This window comes from Furipterus horrens, unplaced genomic scaffold (genome assembly GCF_987537825.1).
Source record: "Furipterus horrens unplaced genomic scaffold, mFurHor1.1.pri manual_scaffold_2, whole genome shotgun sequence".
In the NCBI taxonomy this organism is placed as follows: Eukaryota; Metazoa; Chordata; class Mammalia; order Chiroptera; family Furipteridae; genus Furipterus; species Furipterus horrens.
This window is the reverse complement of record NW_028327172.1, coordinates 179360269-179382747: the sequence shown is the minus strand read 5'-3', so window position 1 is coordinate 179382747 and position 22479 is coordinate 179360269. Positions and strand designations below refer to the sequence as shown.

At 32.3% G+C, this 22479-nt stretch overlaps 1 protein-coding gene across 5 annotated transcripts in view; it reads left to right on the top strand.

Moving 5' to 3' along the window:
• The window catches only part of ADGRL3 (adhesion G protein-coupled receptor L3), a 463877-nt gene extending 450035 nt beyond the window's left edge, over positions 1-13842 (top strand). For 3 of the 5 annotated variants that reach the window (XM_090266824.1, XM_090266822.1, XM_090266821.1), the window contains one exon: positions 12880-13842. In XM_090266824.1, the coding sequence (XP_090122950.1) occupies positions 12880-13679 (800 nt within the window). In that variant the 3' untranslated portion in view covers positions 13680-13842. Of the gene's footprint in view, positions 1-10967; positions 11020-12879 lie in introns of all 5 variants that reach the window. The other 2 variants (XM_090266820.1, XM_090266825.1) reach the window with 2 other exon arrangements.
• The last annotated feature ends 8637 nt before the right edge of the window (positions 13843-22479 follow it).

The window sequence follows — 22479 nt, the reverse complement described above, 5'->3', positions numbered from 1 at the left end:
TAGTTCCTTTTCTATGGATAACCCTTGTTTCTGATGGCTAATAAGCAGGTATGACTAGAGTATAGCCAGGACTTAGTGAGTCAGATACTTAAGGAACAATTATTTTTACTTAGCCACTTTGAGCTTTCCACTTTCTGCCTTTTACCCAATTTGAGCTTTTTATTTTGATTCATGGTTCCCCCCCTCCCCCCACTTATTATATACATTTAGTATTGAGTGTTTATTTCTGCTTTACGAGTTTCACTATCATAGGACTTGGTATAATGTTAGAAGAAAATAAATCATATTAGGATTGCACGATAGGCACTCTTAAAATTTTTGGTCAAATAATAAAACTACTCATAGTTGATAAAATGACTTTGTTTTAGTTTTATATGTTCTTGATGCAATAGATTTCACATTAAGGTTTTCCATTAATTAAACAAATATGTATTGAGCTATAGGAACTATTCTTGACACTTGGAATAGAACAATGGAAAGAATCTGTTTTTTGATGCTTACATTCTAGTGAAATTAGCACATAAACATTCTTTTCACATCTGTAGAGTTTTCTTTCTTCCTCTCCACCCCCCGCCCCCCCCCCCCCAGCATCCATTTATTTGTGTCTTCACACTGACTAACCAGTAAGCTCAATTTTGCAGCTGAAAAGCTGTGACAGGTAGTCTGTAAACACTGATCTCCTTGGAAGTCTTCAGCAATTTCGCAGCTATTAGAAGGAAAGTTTACAAATCAGAAGTTAGTTGAAGGGAAGGAGAATAGACAGGATGGACAGAACCTTGGAAACTAGCATCAGAATTCAAAGAGCCCTGAATAAACGAGGGAAACAACCAGAAACAAACAACAGACTTCAGCAGACAGGTGAAATGCAGCACAGCTCAAGAGAAGACAAAAGCAAGTACATAGAAAAGGCAGGTGAACACAGGTTCTGTGCAGGTCTAGGCATTGGCAACAAGCCGTTTTTTGTTTTTCTTGTTTCTTTTTTAACACAGTGAGTGCCACCTTTCAAGGAATAATTGAAATACCTAAATGTAAATAGGAATTGTAGGAACCATGTGTTAATAATTCCTAGAAAATTGCTCTTGATTTAGATAGCAACAGAAAGAATGACCTCTTTAAGTCACTGCCAGCACTGAGTGTCCATGAAAAGCGTGAAAATGGATAGGCTTCTTTCAACAGGTGAATCAAATGAGGAATACTTGTTTGGTTACTGGGACATCTCCCTCTTTCTTTAAAACCAGCAAACCCATAAAGCTTTTCAGTTAACTATATTCCTTGCAAAACGTTAATCATCAAACTTAATACTCTACTTTGGATTTCCTGTTACCGAGCCCTCACTTGAATTATAACTCTCCATTGTCAGGATTAAAAGTAGTTTCAGTGACATTAATTGCATTGGTTTCAAATGGTGCATGGTGTATAAAAGCGAGTGATAGTAAAAAAGAAACTTAAAGTGTGACTGTTTTTCTATTAGAAAAAGGTCCTCAATACCAAGAATGAAAATGAAAATGTTTCTTTAAGTTTTAAATCAATTAACTGATTCTGGCTTGCACCTAGATTTGAGAAAGCACCCAACCAAAGCATGTAGCTGAGACTGAATATCGTTCCCTTCTGCCAGCACTGGCATAGCACAGCTGTATACCCACACTCCTGCTACTGTTGTCCCTGCCCTTCCTGCCTTGCCTGCGATTCTACAAAATAAGACGGTCACTTGAATAAAACATCTTCAAATAATCTTTGGGGAAAAAAATGCAGTCTTCCTGCATTAATAGTTTCACAGATAAAAGTACTTTAAAGTACATCCAAAAACTTTTTTTGTAAGTTAGAAAAATCTGAAAAGGAATTTTATTCCACAAAAGATATAACCAGGTGGTTTATCTATGAAAATGTTGATAGTTTCACTATGATTTTATTATTCCATTTTCGTATGATTACAGTTTATTCATGTCGTTGTTTTTCTGGTGTTCTTAGATTTTTATAAACAAAAAACAAAATACTGAGTCATCAGCTTCTTGCTTACATTTGATTCATCCCAACTGGATGGTTTCCTTATTCTAAAGCACAGATTATCACCTTTAAAAAAAATCTTTTATATTTTACTTATTTTTATTGAGGTAAAATTGACATATAACATTATATTAATTATAGCAGTGCCAAATAATGATTCCATACTTATTTTGCAAAATGATTATGCCAATAATTCGGGTAAGCATCCATCACCATACATAATTAGAAAATTTATTTTATCATAATGAGAACAGTTAAGCAGATCACCTTCCTTTATCATCAGCATAAGAAAAAAATATATATATATATATAAATCAAAGGAATTTTTATTTTATAAACTGTATGAAGCAAGGGGGGGAAAGTAGGCTGCAGTCTTCTCAGCCTACTGTGTGTTTTTCAATTAGTTCAAATTAAATAATAAGTAGTAATGAAGGGAAATGTATAGAGATGCAGGTATAAATCTCAACCATAAAGATTTTACCCCTTTTCTGATCTGTGACAACTTATAAAAAATATGAACAATTGTATATTTTTAAGGTTTTTACCATAGTTCATATTAAGTTATTTATATCTTTAATTGTCTATTTAAATGCTTATTTAGAGTAGTTTTAGAAAGCAATTATTTATATTAGAAACTGATTCTGTTTTATTTGAAAAATAAGCTAGGATAACAAATATGTAGTAGCAGATATAACTCGTATGCAATTTGCTTTTTAAAATTTTCGTGCAGACTAAATCCTATATCTAACTATCTGAAGTTTATGTAATATTGACAATATATATGTTTTAATTTATAATATTTTATTTCTTAAATGAAAGGCACTATAGCCAACTCTTTTTTAGTTTTCTTCTTAATTTTTATATATTTAATTTGTTAGTGGGAAGTAATATCCTGTTATATTCATTGTATGATAAATTGGCGGTCTGCCTTTGTAATGTATAAAAATATTTCAATATATATGTTGTATAACATCTGTCAATTGTCATCGGCACTTACTGAAAAAAATGATGCTAGTTCTATACTCATTCTTGGCAGATGTATAAGATGCAAACACATGGTTTATTTCCTGAAAGAACTGAAACTTTTCCAGCTCTAGAGATCTGAAAAGCTATATTGTCCTTTAAATCAAGAGATGTTCACTACTCAGTCTTGAGAATAAAATATGTGTTATTTGACTGAATTTACCATATAACAAAGAGCTATGATTTCAACTATTTAATACTCCCAGGCCAAATCGTTTCCTCTCATTTTTTTAACATCCTCTCCAAGTGACTAAATGTTTTGTTTATTATTCAATATCAATTACTTCTTTTTGAAATCATCGAGGATTCACTTGCAGTTGCATGTAATAATACAGATTAACTCCCTTTTACCAGGTTTCCCTCAATAATATCTTATAAAACTATATTACAATATCGCAACCAAGATATTGACATTAATACAATCCACCAATCTGATTCAGATTTCTTCAATTTTTTAAATATTTAGTTATATTTGTGTGTGTTTAGTCTTTGCAATTCTATCAGAAGAGTATGTTTTGTAATATACAAGATCTGTCCAGAAGGTGTCTAGTCACATAATATGAAAAATAGAGGTGTTTATTGAAGAAGATACAAGGTACAGGAGACATTGTACATAGGACAATGACGCCTCAGACCCCTCTAAAGTAGGCACCTTGGGGCTTCGCAAAGTTCTCCCAATCGCCATCAGCTACCCTGTCATATTTTCCTGAATCTCATCAGAACCTCATCAAAGGTCTGAAATCCCTTCCTTTTCAAATGTGATTTTAGTTTTGGGAAAAGCCAGAAGTCACAGGATGCCAAATCTGGGCTGTAAGGAAGCTGAGTCATCTGGGTGATTTCATGTTTCACTGAAAATCTCTGAACTGAGACATGATGCATGAGCGGACGTGCTGTCATGATGAAGCTGCCAGTCACCAGTTGCCCATAGCTGCAGCCTTCTAAATCATCCAGATAGTTTCCACAGAGGAATATCCAAGCTTAATGCAAAATTTGATGCAGATTTGTTGCTCTACTCACTCAGTCATTTTGAATGAAATGGCCAAACAATACACATGCTCACTCAGAAGTGTCTACTGCCCTCACTGACTAGTATAGTGAAGTCATCATTGTTCACACACGAGCATTCCAGTCCTCTCTCCTTGTCTCCCAGGTTACATCAATGTCACACAAACCATTCCTGTTATATTAACAATGGCTGGACTTTTTCCAGACAGATGTTGTATGCCACCACAATCAAGATCCAGAGTAGTTCCATTACCATGAGGATGCCTTGTGCTGTCCTTTTATGACCATACCTACTTACCTCCCCCTTCCATTGCAACCACAACCTGTTCTTCATTTGTACAATATTGTCATTTTCAGAATATATATATATAATTGAGTAATATAGTATATAACCTTTGGGATTATCTCTTTTATTCAGTATAATTCTCTACAGATTCATCCAGGTTATTATGTGCATAAACATTTCCTTTTTATTACTGAGTAGTGTTCCATATTATGAGTGCATCACAGATTGCTGAACCATTCACCAGTTAAAGGACACCTTGTCTGTTACCCATTATATGCTATTACAAATAAATCTGCCATGAACATTCATCTGCAGGTGTTTGTATAAACATTAATTTCCATTTCTTTGGAATAAAAATCCAAGTGTACAAATGGGGGTAGCATAGGATTTTCATTTTCAGTGTTATAAGAAACTGCCGGACTATTGTTTCTCTTACACCTTGCCAGCATTTGCTTGATATTATTACCATGTTTATTTTAATTATATAGTGATATCTCATTGTGACTTTAATCTGATTTTCCCTAATGGATAATAGCATTTCTTTTCATGAGTTTGTTTGCCATCTTTATATGCTCTTCCATGAAATTCTGTTGATGCCTTTGACAGATTTCTAATTGAAATTTTCTACATGTGTTTTGTTTGTTGGTTTTTTATTGTTGACTTTGAGAGTTCTTTCTATATTCCAGATACTAATTCCTTGTTGGGTTGCAAATATTTATAATTTTTTTGCACATGTTTTCACCTCATTTATATATATATATATATATATATATATATATATATATATATATATATACACACACACACATATATATATTAGCATATACTAGCATGTTCAATCTGTTTCTGTACAATGTGTTTTCCTTTTCTCATTTTTTCTTTCTTTACCATCTAACATAAATATCCATTCTGCCTATCATTTCCATACCTGACCTAATTATACTTAATGAAACTGCTCCTCTGAATTTTTCTTTTTGATTAAATGGCTTTAGAGGGTGGGAGGTTGCAACTCATACTGATGGTATGTTAGAAAATAAGTATATATATTCAAAGAGGTGAAAGAATCTGACTTTATTACCTTGCTCTGCCAAAATCCAAACAACCAGTTGGAAAATGGAAAATAGAATTATACATATTTGCTTGATACCATGAAGTTAATGTTTTACTTAAAATAATATACATATGATCATTTTATGAGATTTTTAAATTCACCTAATTAGTGTGCTTACTATGGTATACTAATAAAGGTGATTATATTTTATATTACTTTAGTTTAAATAATCACTCTTCATAAAATTTTAAGAAATGTCAACATCTTCTGTCGTGTCAACAACTGCTCTCCAAATGACTGTTTGATCATAAATGTTGCCTTTTATTCTTTTTTACTTTCATTGAGAAAAACCTAATGGTTTCTGTGAATGAGAGGATGTTTTATTTAATTTTAGCTTTTCTTTGTTTTTAACTTTTTGTCAATTTTATTTTGTGTTTTGTCTTTTGTTTGTATGAAAGACTGTATTTTGCTTTTTAAAATTTTTATTTTTAGCAAGCATGGGAATATATTCTTGCTTATACTTGGGAAAAGAGAACACCCTAGATGTGGCTTAATTAACATTGTAAATCATTTTATTTCTTTCCCATTGACTCGGATATGTGCATTGTTGGAAACATGTGTGCTTCAGCGGCATATATTTTTTAGCCTAATTAGCTGTCTGCCTGTAATCAGGGCTATATCAACTGTTGTCATTCTAAATGTTTCCTTTCTTTTTTTTCAAACACGTTTGCCTGATTGACCTTTTTTTTCTCTGTCTTTCTATGGGGCTGCTCCAGGAGCCATGGCTAATCATCTTATAAGCAATGCTCTGCTTCGTCCGCATGGTACTAACAATCCCTATAATACATTGCTTGGGGAACCGGCGGTCTGTAACAACCCTTCTGTCAGCATGTACAACGCACAAGGTGTGCTGGAGTTTATCTTAATTTTTTCAAGTGAGAGTCCCATTTTATGTAGCTTTTATGGCCACATTCTATTTTTCTTTCCTTCCTCCTGCCTTTTCTTTCTTTTGGAAGCAGACACACAGATTCTTTTCACCTTCTACCCTTTATGGTGCTTTGATTTTCCATTTTCCTTAGGTTTTCCATAGTAAGAAATGGATTCCTTCTTTCTGGTAAACAAATGCTTGCTTCATCAATATGCATTTGTTCGTTTCTTTGTGATGTTATAAAATGTATTGTGGCTTGTCAATACTTTTCTTGTTGATTGATTTCTATAATAAATACCTATGAATTTATTTTGAGAAATGAGATATTTACTTAAGGTAAGTATTGTAACACTTGATCCACTAGTCTTAACGTTGTAAGACCAAGTAAATAATTGTACTGTTATACCATGATGTGCATTCTAGGCACAAAGCATCAGTCCTGATGAAAGCATTTATACTAAATCCAAGGAAAATTACCTTGATTGGAAACATGGAGGAAAGAGCAGTGAATTGAACAGTAGTAGATCAGATTCTATTCTAGCTTTCCATTGCCCATATGAGCTGGTTCAGGAAGGTCACAAAATCCTTTTTCTGTTGTATCTACATGTTAACAGCAAGGCTTTTGAGTATGGTTCCTGTATATCCTCTGGTTTTAAATGATACAAAATTTGTCTATGAAACAAATAAGGATAGATCTCTTTAAACCATTTACAATATTGAAAATATTGTAAATATTGAAAATATCTATATTGTATGTAAAGAGGACACAGGGGGAAAATATTCAAACAAAAGTTTTATAAAAGAAAAATCTTAGTCAATGATTTACTTATTTATAATTATATTTGAAAGAAAATTCACTATAACAGAGACTTCCAAGACCCCTTCTAGATGGATGTGATAAATTAGTAGTATTTTACATTACCAGGTAATTTTGAATAAAATTTCTATTATCCACTATGAGAATCTCTGAGGAATATTTTTGTTTGTTTTTCCTGGGATGGTAAAAGATTAGGGACATGAGTACATAAGATCTGGCTCATCCTAGAAAAGCATGCTTGTTTCAGCATGGCCATTGGCTGTCTAAAATCATCTGAGCTTCCACATGACACCTTACCAAATACAAAAGATTATTTTAAATTATTCCTAAATACCAAAGTCAGTAATTCAGAAGTGACTTCAGGAATACACTTGTTTTTCAATAGGATAAAATAATTAAGCCAACTTTAAATTTGATCAACTTTCTTAAGGCCCACACATCCAGGAATCAGTTTTAGAATCAGGAGAAGGAACTGAGTTCATTGGGTCTTTATGACATTGCTGACATCCTGTCAGCCTGTGCTAAAGTATTTTCTCTAATGGGACCCTTCCCAGCTCAGAATTTCATATACAGTTGACTCTTGAATATCGGGGGTTAGGAGCTCCCAAACCCCCATGCAATAAAAAATCTGCATATAACTTTTGACTCTGAAAAACTTTACTACTAATAGCCTGCTATTGACTGGAAGCATTATCAAGTACATATGCAATCTGTTAACACTTAGTGTGTTATGTAGCATTATATAATGTAGTCTTACAATAAACCTAGAGAAAGGAAAATGTTAAGAAAATCATAGGGAAAATACATTTACAGTATTCATTAAAAAATCCATATATAAGTGGATCCATGTTGTTCAAGAGTCAACTGCATTGAACTGTGGAAATGCTCCTTTTGTTGTATATATAGTTTTCCTTCCTCTGAGCTGAAATTTGCCTCTGGCAATGACACTTAGATTTGCCCTCTAGAACAAAGAGCAAAGAATTATGCTTTTTGTGGCAATCCTTTAAATACTTGAAAACAGCTAACCTGTCTTCTTTTAGCCCTCCATTTCCCTAGTAAAATAACCTCAGTACCATCAATATGGATAGTTTCTAGGTCCTTTTTCATGGTCAACCCCCCCCCCCCTTACATTTTCTCTCATTTGTCAATGTCCTATTTCATTGTGCTCTTCAGTGAAGTGTACATTACACAATGCACCAGACGTGGTTTGGCAGAAAAATTTAGCAGACCTTATAAAGGCTTTTTTTTTTTTCTTTTAATTAGGCAACGGAACACATTTATTTGTGCCATCATAAACATTTTAAAATGTACTGGCATAGTAGGTTTTGTGTGATACTAAGTGAAGATTTACAGCATATCTGCAAATTAAAAACTATTCTACATTATTCACACAAAAGTTGTTGGAAATTGTTTTAAAACAAGTAACAAACTTAGATCACATTTTGGTTAGCTTTTCTGCTTATCCTGGTGTATTTTCTACTGCCTTATGTAATAAAAAAATATTATTTTATATGTTTTTCTAATTCAGTATCTGCCTTATTTCATTTTTATTGATATCCTAAGTTAGTAGATTTTCTAAGGATAGAACACTGCTATAAATACTATCAAATTGAAATTTTCATGATGCAAAATTTAAAATAATAACATACACATTGAAAGTTTTATTTCTATGGAATCTATTACTGAATATTGCTACTAAGACTATGGGTTAATACACAGAGGATTCTTCTGAATGGGTCTGTAGTTTATGCCAGTAAATTAAATAAATTCTACTGATTTTTTTATTTATGAGATAGTAAATAATTTTATTACTGTTTTTCAGAGAAGTGGGATTGTTCAGCTATGTGATGTTTTAATATTTTTAAGATACTAATAAACTATGGTAGTGCTTAAAATAATTCTTTTTACCATTGACCCAAAATAAATCTTGGTGATTGTCATATTGCTACTAATCTTATGTTTTCAGATGAATGCACTTATATTCTTACTGACAAGGTGAAATCTTACATGAAATATAGGTGGCTCGGTATGTACTGGAGTGGTTTATATTGAATTACCACTTGGTTCCGTTCAGTGGATCCTCTGATTCAGTTGCACCAATGCCATCAAGCAAAGAAGCATTCAGATTTAAAGTATCCGTTTTTGTTTGTGATGCCTTTATTGAAAATATGTAAAGATGTGTTTATAGTGTTACTGAAGCTTCCTGAGTTAGGAATAAAAGTGAATAATATAATTTTATTATATGGGGTTTTGATTGTCTATGAAAATATTTAAAACTTCATGCATAGTATTTCTGGACCATTATCTTCCTGTCAGTTTTGAACAATTCAGTTTTTGTAAGTTAAGTTTCATTATAGATAAGCCTGTCAACAAAACATAATATAGAGAGGAAATTATGATTTTATAAAACAATTTATATTTTAAAGTAATTTAATTACATTTTAAAACTTTAAACATATATCCTTATGATGGGATATAGTGAAGAATACATTGTACATTACAGTTGGTAAGAATACAAGGTTACATTATAAAATATATAAATAAATATTCAAAGCCTAAGGCAGATGTGAAGAGAAAGAGACCATACCCATAGCAAATCCAAAAGATTCCTTTCTGATCCCAGTTCTACCAGTATTCACAGGTTGCTAGCTAAGTCGTAGCCTCTCTCTGCTGCAGTTTCCTCATCGCAGAAAAGCAGGAATTGAACTTTTTATCTTTCATGTGCTTTAGAGTTCTAAAATTCTGTCATTTAAGAAGGGAGCCACAGTGAACCTGCAACTGATTTTCCTCTGTGTTTACTGTTTGGCTTTGTATTTCCAGTTCTCTTTCTAAAGCTATTTTGAAAATTTAAAGAAATCCCTCTGCATTTTGCAGTATTGTAGGTCTTTTAAAATCTTGAAATGATCTAACCCAATTAATTTGCTAGAGTTTGGGGAGTTTCATTGGAGGGGGATGATTTAAACTTCCTGTAAACAAATTCAGCAAGAGCAATTCTTTTGACCTGATTAAAATATGGGGTTTAAAGAAATGATTTACCTAGGATTGTTTCTTATAGATCAGCTCAAAAATGTTTGATTGCATATGATTGTGCAACTACTCAGAAGAAACAATATTGATGGTGGTATTTTTCCCCTCCTCACATTTTTTTTTAATACAGAATAATGATTGGATTTAAGCTTTTTCTTTCTTGATAGTTAAACAACTTTTGAATATGAGCTCCAGAAATTACAGTATTGATTGGTATTATTCACAAATGAAAAGAAACATTTGTATAAGTACAATAGGAGGAAAATAACCTTTGTAAATAGAAAGAGAAGATACATAAGGAAAAAAAAACAATTATCAAAACCTTCAACTATAGTTTTCTCTCTTTAGATAAGCTAAAGACTTTATAATTTTACTGATAAAATTTGAAGTTAAGTGAAATTTCTTAGAAGCAGGCATTTTTCAAACACACACACACACATACATGCATATATATATATATATAATATTCAAAGATAGTTGTGGAAATAGTCATGACTTGCCCTCAGATTTTTACTCTCCTTGGTTGGTGTCATATTCTTAACTTTAAAAATGTGTATTTGTTTAAAATTTATAAACTGCAGAAATGCTATTAAAGACATTTTATTAGCATGTATTAAGGGGGGAGTTCTTATTTTCTGACTAACATTTCAGTACTTCTAATGATAAACCATGTAACACAGACTCATGAATTTGGGGGCAGTGGAAATTATTTCCTTTGACTCTTTTTTCTGCATATCATCAATTTGCTTTTTACTCATGTTTCTTCTACTGTCGCTGTAAGCTTACTTGTTGTTTTTTCTTTCCTTTTCTTCATGCTGTCGTTTAGAGCCCTACAGAGAGACAAGTATGGGAGTAAAGCTAAACATTGCATATCAAATGTAATTTTTTTCAGTTCACTTTTATTGCATCACATATAGATGATGTAGTTATTAAAAACAGTTCATCTCACAATTTAAAAACTAAAGAACCTATAAATCGACTTATATTAATATGTTAATAGAGATTAGACGCTTTTGTTGTCTGATTCCTTTACTGTGTCACATAATCAACATAGTTGTTAAGTCTCATGTGATGTTTGTGTGAGTTAAATTGTTTTTAAATTAAGCATTTATTTTTGCTAATTCATAAACTTTTAATTTTTATTAGTACATTCTATCATACAAATGTATGTCACATGCCACATGCCCACTTTATTTTTACTATAGCTGTTTTCAACCTATACCTCATGCATTGGAAACAGAAATAATAAACACGTTTCAATGCATCAGTCACTCAACCATAACCATCAAGCATACTCTGCAGCAGCAATCACCCATCACATATGGCCCTTTAAAAAGCATTTACTTTTTTTTCTTAACATTGTGGATTTGTCTACAAGATAGCTTATAACATGAAAATAAATTGCTTCACCCTATGTCTGTGATGGCTGCTTTTTAATGTATTTTATGCATTGCTGTTTTTGAAAACTGTGTTACTTGAATACAGAGCATTCATCAGAAGTCTATATAAAAATTGACATATTTGGGACACTTTATTTAAACCAGCAGTCAACTATTCAGTTTTGATAAAACATTGCATCACAGATATAGAACGAATGCTATATTTTCACAAGTTAGCAGTGTATTGAGACGTTTAATAGAATTTTTCAATTAATTGTTCTGTAAAGAAATACCTTTTCTTATTTACTACTAGTTAATCGAATGTTATTTTATTTTCTTTTGTGGTTGCATTTGAAGTGATTTATGGAATTATTATAGATTCTTGGATTTCTGTTTCTTTAGAGAATGCAAAACCTTGGAAAAGCATGTGGTCAAATTTATTTCACTACAGCTGTTCCTTCCTAGAATATAATGTTTACTCTTTCTTTTTTTAACCCAAAGTTTAATATATACACAAAGTCATTGTTCATTATGAAATGGAAACACTATGTTTTTGGGAATCAGAGTCTGTGTCTTTACACATTCTTTTGTAGTATTATCAAATTGCCCTAAATAATTACTGAGTTAATATGAAATAGCAACCAAAGTGTTTATAGCAGGAAACAAAAAAGTAAAAAGTAATGCCAAATATTTTTTGTTTTGAAAGTTCCTATGTGCAAATTACATTGATATGTCATTTTTTTGACTAAATATTATTTTATGACTACATTATTCTGACAAATTAAACATAATCCTTTTTGTGGTTTTGTATATAGGGATTATTTTTAATATAATGAAATTATATATCAAATTATTAGAAACTGCTTGATTCTTTCACTTTGACCAGTATATTTAAAGTACCACATATAAATTATGTTACTATATACCTATTTCAATGTTAAAATAACATGTTAAATCAAAGGTAATTAATTATTAAATTGACTTTGATGTGTATAATTGAAAGCTATGAATGATCATACCAAAATTTTGCATTATTTTTTTCTAAGCTCTGATAACATAGGCTTCAAATAATTTTAGGCAGTGTTTGTGTGCAAACTGCAAATTCATAGGTTTTTGTTAAGATTCATTTTAAATATTTCTTTTCCATTTTTAAGATTTCTATCAATTGTCCAAGTATATAGATAGATAGGTATATACATTAGATTTAATAGTTTTTTTAATTTCCAAACATTTTATACTTAATTAAAAATGCTAGCAATTTATACATGTTTCACAGTCGTATGTTTTTGCTTTTGTGTTTGTGTGTGTTTCTATGGTGAATTGAATATAAATGTCATAGTGTTTTGTAATTTTTTTCAGAGGGGCTTCTGAACAATGCCAGGGATACAAGTGTCATGGATACTCTACCACTGAATGGTAACCATGGCAATAGTTACAGCATTGCCAGTGGCGAATACCTGAGCAACTGTGTGCAAATCATAGACCGAGGCTATAACCATAACGAGACCGCCCTAGAGAAAAAGATTCTGAAGGAACTCACTTCCAACTACATACCTTCCTACCTGAACAACCACGAGCGCTCCTGCGAAGAGAACAGGAATCTGATGAACAAGCTGGTGAATAACCTCGGCAGTGGGAGTGAAGACGATGCCATTGTCCTAGATGATGCCACCTCCTTTAACCACGAGGAGAGTTTGGGTCTGGAACTCATTCACGAGGAATCTGATGCTCCCTTACTGCCCCCAAGAATTTACTCTACAGAGAACCACCAGCCACACCATTACACCAGAAGGCGGATCCCCCAAGACCACAGCGAAAGTTTTTTCCCTTTGCTAACCAACGAGCACACAGAAGATCTCCAGTCACCCCATAGGGACTCTCGCTACACCAGCATGCCGGCACTGGCTGGTGTGCCTGCCGCAGAGAGTGTTACCACCAGCACCCAGACCGAACCCCCACCGGCCAAATGTGGTGATGCCGAAGATGTTTACTACAAAAGCATGCCAAACCTAGGCTCCAGAAACCACATCCATCAGCTGCACACCTACTACCAGCTAGGTCGTGGTAGCAGTGATGGATTTATAGTTCCTCCAAACAAAGATGGAACCCCTCCAGAGGGAAGTTCAAAAGGACCCGCTCATTTGGTCACAAGTCTATAGAAGACGAAAGAGAAATTCAAGAAAACTGCTAACACCTGGTTGACTGTTCTGAGTTGCTATAAGCAGTGGTAATGATGTGTGTACTCCTAAATCTTTATGCTGTTCTTGAATGACAAACATGAACTCTCAGACTTCTTCCCCTTCCTCCACCTTTTTTTTTTTTTTCCGAACTGGGATTTTTAGGTGAGCCCGGGGGAGAAAGATAACTGCTGAAATTCCCCTGTGCCCTCCCTATCTTTTCCTGTCCTTTCCCCCCTCAGATGGAGACTTCATTATGTTAATGAACGAGATATGAAGAAAATGGCGCTCATTGTGGCCTTGTTGAATTATGTTATGTTTGTTCTAACATCTCTGATGCTCTGTTACTATAATTACAAGGACCTGTTTTTAAAAGGCCAGAAGAGTTGTTTGAAATTAGTAACAATGCTGCATCTAGATTGGAGTGCTGCACAAACATAAAAGCAAAGCAAAACTGTATCACATAGTGGTTTTTAGTCACTCACAACCTGAATTCATCACAGCGGTAATAGCTGTGGTATGCAAAATAAAACAACAAAATTAATAACAAAATGGAGGGGAATTCTAGGATTATATGCTAAATGCATATTTTATGATTTGCTGTATTAACTGATGATAAAACTAATGGCAGAAAAAAAAAGAACAATTTCTATGTAATGTACAGATACTAGCATTGCACATATAGTCGGCTTTCTGTTCCTCCAGAATTTGAGTCCTGTTAATGTAGTGCAAAAAAAAAAAAAAAAAAAAGAGAGATTTTCTTTTTCTTTCGTGCTGGTCTTGCGAATTTGTCTACCAGTAAGAGAGCAAAGTTTTCTTCGTTTCTTTTTGTTTTCTTTCTTGCTTCACTTCTTCTTTCTTCCTTTCTTCTTCCTTTTCTTTTTTTACTATTTCTTTAAAATTTCACCTGGCAAAAAGTAAATAAATAAATAAGTAAATAAATAAATAAATAAAACTATCACTTTATAAGAATCATTTTCTAGTAATGCAAACAAATTATTTTTTACAAAAAAATAAAATAAATAAAATTAGATTTACTTCCCTCACTATATATCTTTATTCAGTCAGAATATTTCCAAGAGCATTTTTGCAAATTAGAGCAGGATGAACTTTTATGTTTACAGTGCACATCTGTTGAAATGCAAGTTATTTGGGAAGCAATTCATCCACCAAGACAGTAGCTATGGTTCTAGAAGTCAAGAGGTGTCAATAGAACTAGCGGGGCTTCTGCATGTGAAAAAAAAAAGAAAAAAACAAAAACGGTATCCTATAGGCATTAAAGTGCTGAATGCTCAGTCTGATCCCCAAGTGGGCACCTGCACTACCACTTTTTAAAGGAAAGTCACTCCCTTGTAGTAAGAATCAAAAGGTCAAGTTACTTTGAAGTGATATTTTGAGGAATAAAAAAAAAAAAAACTCTTCTGTTTATTAACAGGAAATTTTATTTATTTGACAGGATTTTAAGTAATGTAGGAATACAAGAGGTAAATTAGCAGCACATATAATTTTTTTTTAAATTTATGATCCATTTTGTATGGTCTCAAAGTTGGATGACCTCATTACTAATATTTGTTGTAAAAGTGAAACTTGTTTGCCAACCAATAAACAACTGATTGAGATTTAGTAGATATTGTATTGATGTATGTACTATATGATTAATTATTCTTTTTATTTTTCTCACCTTTCTTTCCTTCTATTTTCAGTATATAAACTTTCCTAATCCTCTATGGCTCAAATGAGGCATGAAAAAGAAATCAATCTGCTTAAATGAATAACCTAAGCACAAAATTATACCATTTTTGCAGACAGAGTAAACCAGAAAAATGGGATGGGCATGTTGATGTTGGCAGAAATAAGATGCATAACTTACTTACGAGCAGGTTAATTTATAGGTTACTATGTGCTTATTTACAAACCAGGTTCAATCTCCATGTGCTTATTATAAAAGCAGTTTTCAATCAGAGAGTTAAGTATTAAATTGGGGGGAGCGGAAGTGGATCATATTTTTTCCTCCTTTGTCAACTCCATTTTGATATTAGAAATTTAAATTCACTCAGTTGGCAAAATGTTGCAAGAAAAACAACAAAGAGAATGTCCATATTATAAAGATAGTACAAGACATTTTAATACTAATTTTTTTCTTATTCTATGTATGCAGAAAATGAAAGGAAAAACTTCCTTTCAGATGAACTTTCTAGATGCCTAATTACTGAAGAACATTTACCAGCAGTGTCCAAGCATGGAGCCTCTCCTAGGGCAAAGCTAGAATGAATTTGCCAAGTTATAATTTCTCTTGTAATGTGTAATATCTTGGTGATTTCTTTTTCTTTTTCCTTTACATTCCTCCAAATCTAACCACCATCCACCATTAGGTTGACTTCTTAAATTAAGATGGAAAGGAGTAGTTTAGAGACTAGCCAATTATATATATGCTCTTAGAGCATGTAACAAAATATTTTGTGCTGGGTCAGAGTACATCATAACCTTAATACCAACTCAAAATACCTTATACATCGTTCCTTTTAGTCCCTTGACATGAGTATTTTTTTGTCTGCAGACTTTCTTTAAATTGTAGGAGAACCACACACTTGAACAGAAATTAAGTTTCTAATGCCACACTGTGGCAATATTAGCACCAGAAAGATGGTCAGCCTGTCTGGAACATAAAATGCATTTGGCAATGAAAGACCCTTTTTAGACATGTTTAAGGTAATTTCAGAAAACACAAATATGGTCTGTGGGTTATGAGTTCCTACGCTTGCTTTGCCGATCCACCAATAATCTATATGAGAGTGATTCTGTCAATAAAAAAAGCTAGTTTCACAGCTCAATGGGGAAACTACCTCAATTCAGTTTGCTGATGCTGTCATTTCTGATTTTCTGATATTGCTACCTCCATGCCCACTATCTTTTTTGTTTCATCATATGGAAATTTGAAGCAGGTAGCCTCCCCAGCTCTCCAGAGTCCAAGCTGAAGAAAATCTCTTGAACACAAGAACTGGTGCAGAAGGCCTTTCAGTACTGTCAGTTACTACCAAGATCTTAAATTAAGATGAAAGGGTAAGGTTTTTGAACTCTCATACATCATATAACTGGTGTGCCTTCAGTGAGACTTAAGGTTTCAAGACTTTCACAAGAAGAAATTGTTCCCCAAAATTTTATGTGATTCTAATGAAAACAAACAGTGGATAAAGGAGTTAACTATATACATTTCAATAGAAATTTGTGTATATCTATCATATACTCATTTAGTCCTCTTTACTAGCTCAAGTTGAATTCCTGAACTTGAATCTTTTTTACATGCATTTCATATGTAACTATTGATAAATTAATAATTTTCAGAGATGTCTTGTTCTCATCACATTTTGTTGATCCTTATTTTTAATACCCTGTGACATTCGTGACATTATCTGCATATTTATGATGTGTTTAATCTGATTTCCCATTAAGAAGTAAATTAGCATAAATAGATACACACATTATCTGGGAGCTGTAAAAGTTATTTCAATGAAACAAACCAATTTTTACTTCTTAGTTGAAATAATGTTTTTATAACATTTTAGACTTGAATTTTTTTCCTCTCTGAGGTCTATTTCACATAATAATTTTTCAGGGCACAAACTGACTGCATGTTTGATTCAAAATTGTTGAAATATTACATAGCTCATGTTCCTAATTTTTATGGAGAAATCTAAATTTTGTGAAGGAAAAATAGGTTGAAATTCCAATTAAATTTTTTATCATCTCTCATTTCCATGTTATTAAAGTTTAAAACACTCTAGTTGGATAAAAAATTGTTAGGCTAAAATAATGGTAATGACAAAAAACTGGCATAAAAAGTAAAAATAATCAGGAAAATTAATAAAATGCAAGTAATGGAAATACCATTAACTTCCTATAAAAAAATTCACATTGACTCTAAATTAAAATGCATTTTATGATCTGTATTTTTAAATTCCCATTAATCTAAAAATATTGACATTAATGAATGTTTTTTAAGATCTAGTATTTTTGATTTTTAATATTAATTGATGTGATGAGATTTTTCATGATAATGGAGATAAGCATACATGTAAATTCATAATACTTATAGCAAACCTACAGACTTAATTTGGGACAATGATTTTGGACTTCTTTCTTTCCCACACATTTACATCTATTGACTGGTTGGCTCACTCTAAAAAATGATACTAAGAATTTTAAAGACTGACTTTCTGCATTATTATAGAGTCCAAAAGGGAGAGGAAAATATTTTCTGGGTTGTCTAAATATCAATTCCAGGTTAATCAATAATCATCTCCTGTTAGTAAAAGAATAATCAGGTTTTAGAAGATGCCCATCAGTATAGTACCAAAGTGCCACTGCTTGGGAAGTTTTGGGAAAAATTAAAGAATAATAATAATAAGACACTACAGACCTACTATGCATGTCCATTCAAATTTAGAGAGAGAAAGAACCCAACCATAAATTTGATTATGAGCAATTCCAAAAATATTTACAAGAATGTCATTTCTTCTCTAACAAAAATACTTGAGATAAAATAACAGTATGTATGATCTTCCCAGATTATTGTAGTAGTACCAATGTATTAAATTTAAGTAGTTCATGTTTAGTAATGAATAACTATAACTTACAACATAAACAATTACTATACATTCATAATATTTTAAATATATATTAGATTTCTACACCTCCATTAATTAGTTAGGGACATGGAAGCACAAGAGTGAAGCAGCAACATCGTAAAATAGCTTATGGAAGCATTTTTGTGCAAATGAATTCTGCATGAGAAGCCTCTTTGAACTTACATTACAGATTTGATGGATCCCAACTATAAATTAAATTTTGTGATCAGCAATTATGTCTTCTTAAACCAGCTGAAAAATATTGTTAAATATCTAAATTTCTGTTTAGGCTAGTAGAAATTAAAATGTGTTGGCAGCTGCTTCTTTCTTGCTTAGGCCATAAGAGGAATCTTTTATATTTACTAATTAACCTTATTACTTCCTCTTTGCTTTAAAAGGGAAATCAATCTTTAACTTTCAACTGTACACATACCCACCTACTCTGATTCCTTTTACATATAGCTTGCAGAGGAAATAGCTTATTTACATAACACAAACTAATTTTGCAATACAACAGGTAGTTATGGTTTTGCATATTGTCATTTGAAATATAGTTATTGCCATTTGCTCTTTTTTAAAAAACAATTAAAAGTCTGCACTTCTTTAACATCTAAGGCCTTTAAGTTATTATTCAAGTGTCTTAATTTCAACTATGCTTTGATGTTTCTTTCTCTTAATATGTTACACACATTTTTTCTCATTTAATCATTGTCCCATTGGAATATTTTAAATGTAAATGCAAATTATGTTTATTAAAAAGTCATGTGAAAGGAGGACTTTGATTTATATACAGATCTCAAGGAAGACTATACAAGAAAAAAAAAACTTCTATGGTGATAACTAAGCCTTTTTAGTCACAGTATGAACAGAAGGAAAGCAGAATCAAGTTGGCAAATTTACAGTGAGGTAGCAGGTCCTGAATTAGCATTTCAGATAAAAAATTCTAGGAAAGGAATAATGAAATAATTAAGAGTGATAAAAATCTTAAACACAATATGAAATTCTATTGATATGTTTGAAAAAAATTGGAATTTACCATATTACAATTTTATCCTGACTCCACAGCAAACCCTAAACAATTTTAACACTCTAAATACTTGTCTAGCTACACCTTCTCTCAAGAAAACATATTTTATAAATGTTACTTAAATATAAGGTTTTTTTTGCCTCAGTTCACTTTCACTCTCTAATCTGCTTACTCTATTGTATGCCAACACAGTTAATGCTACTTGTAGCTTTGTACCTTTTAGAGCTTTATTATGAATCTTTCTAATAAACATTAAATGAATATTAACTTGGAATTATGTACTTGTGCAAAAGAACTCATAACAATATTCATATTATCAGATAATTCATTATATATATGAATATTACTTTGAGGCTGAACTAATACACTTCTGAAAATATTATTCTCAAGTTCTTTCTATTCAATTATTGTAGTCAATTTGTAAAATTCTGCAGACAGTTGTACACGTGATGTGCTATCAGAGTACTCCATAATTCCAATGTGTCTAAAAGTATTCGCAATGCTTCTTCATTCCAGAATGCTCAAGGAAAGCACTTGAAAGAAGAGGAAAGTAAAGCCAACTCCTAAGAATTTAATTCATATCAACATCATTCAGAACAAATAAGTTTTAAATGAGAATGTTTTACTCTATGATCTAAGGGGGAGGTTAATAAAGATTTACAGTTAGTCCAATACAGGAGAATTTTACATTTCAAAAGTGTTAAGTTTGTCTTACCGGCCCAGGTCTGCAGCATTTCACACTACATTGGTAAGAACACATGTTTAAAATTCATAGCTAAAGTGGCTTTTAAAGGTGTAAGAATGCCTCTGATTCTTCTCAAAGTAAAACTGGCAAAGTGATCTTGGCTTCAAAATGACCTCCAAAAACAGTTGGCAAAATTCATGAAGGTTATCACCTCTAATAGTAGGTATAGGTCTAGGAATGGACCTTGGGGTGTGATGACTAGCGCAGAGTGTCTTCCTACACTGACCACTGTCTTGTCCTCTAGAGCGTTATTTTTAATGCCTTAAATCTCAAGTTGTCACAATGTCTTATGTTTTGAATGACATTATGAATTAAGAACGATGAGGGGAAAACATTTAAAGTTGGTTATCATCCCTCAGTAGAGAAAAAAGGTTTCTTTTACCATCCTAAGTAATAAAGGGTGATATGTCTTGAAACAGAGCTGCAGGCAATCAGACCATGTTCATTTGTAAACAAGTCCTCTTTGTATATTCTAACCCTGATCTCTGCCTATAAACTACAAAACCGAGCAGAACTGTAGAAAGAACTTCAATTCTCTTCATTTGGCTTCTGAGAATGCATTGGAAAGTAGAAGGATAATTTGGAAAAGTTTTCATACTATTTTCCCACTTGCCAATCATTAAATTTAATTCAAGATAATATATCTTTAATTTTTAATAAAAAGGTAGTTATTTTAATAACTAACAACTAATTAAGCTATTTCTCATTGATAAGAAAAGTCACTTTTTAAGAACAAGAACATAACTATTGTAGGTTTGATCTCAGTATTCTCATATATTTACACATGGCATTAATCTTATGCAACTACAGATTTCAATCTACTGGCGTTTTTCCCTTGTGCAATCTTTCCAATCATTTTTTTTTCCTTAAATGCTCTGTACAATCACATGTAAAATCATGAGCTACAAATCTCAATAAAAAGTGTCAGTAAACAATAAGTGATGTAGTAACTCTTATTATACGGCAGTATCAAAATTTTGCTTTTGGGACAGTGTTTCAAACTGCTGGACACTTAACATACATTTCCTCACTTTCTTCACACTCTACCACACTCCTCTTCACACACTGAAAATAAAATGTTAGGCCTTTTTTTTTTGGTTATGTTTTCAGAGAACTGCTGTGATTCAAGGCTAGTTGTTCATTTCAGAAAGACAAGAAGTTAAATTGGGAACTTACAGTTTGCCCTTAAAGATGGCCAATAATGAGGGATAATGTAATCTTATATCCACTGTCTGATCTTGTTTCTCCTCATCTCAAACTGGGGAGGAGGTTAATCAGTTACCAATGAACCTCCGCTCCAAAGGGGAGTTCGGAGATCCATGCTATCACATGCCATTCTTTGTAGAAAGGTCACAGTAAGTACCAGTGTATGTTGTGCGTCAAAGACACATGTTATATATTCAGTGTCCTGAAGTGTTATGGTCATTAGTTCCTGAGTGCCTACTATGTGCCTGTCATGTTACCTTGTTTCATTCAATATTACCAATAATATGGTGAATTCGACTTGTTATGCTCACTTTACAGAGGAAATTTAAATTCAGATTCACAGTCATAGAAATAGTGAATGTTGAACCCAAAATCTGTCTAAAGTCCATTTTATTCTTTTTAACCATGTTATACTAAATCAAATAAATTATTAGTAAAGAAGAAATTAACCCATCCCTTTTCATTTAAATAAGAGGAGACCAAAGGCATTCAAGGAAACATTGAAAACACATCAAACCTGCTTTTGAGGAGCTCAGTTTAAAGTCTATTTTACTAGGCAGTTGAGTAAGAGATAGAGGGTGCTTGATTCTATACCTTTGAACAAATTACTTTTCTAAGAATAGGGTTACTCAGATCTAATTAAATACACTATTTTGTATGTGATACATACTATACTTGGCATATATGAGGTTCTCATACAGAAAATTCTTAAACAGATTCTGCTTTAGTACTAAATAGACTGTGTTTGTGTATTTTCTTGTATATATTAGTACCTGCTCCTCTACACCCATACACATTAATGGTTAAGGAAAAATAGTATGCTTCTAAATCAAATTCTAGTTAAAGTTCTACTCTTTTATGTATGATTGGTTCATTTTATTATCAGAGCATGTATAAAACTGCAACTTTCTTCGTCTTTATGTATGCAATTGCTCAATATTTATCTATACACAAGAGTTTTTCCAACTACTAGTGCTCAAATGCAGCATTTTGTAATTTGTATTCATCAGGTCTCATTTGTTGGCAAAAATGGTTCTGAATAAATACATTTAAAAGATGCCAGGCTAAACAAAATAGATTTTTATTGCAGGATTTCAGAGAATGTATTGCAAAACTATATATATATCTGATTCCTAAAATTATCTGGCCCTGAAATCCTGAACAAACATGAAGAACAAT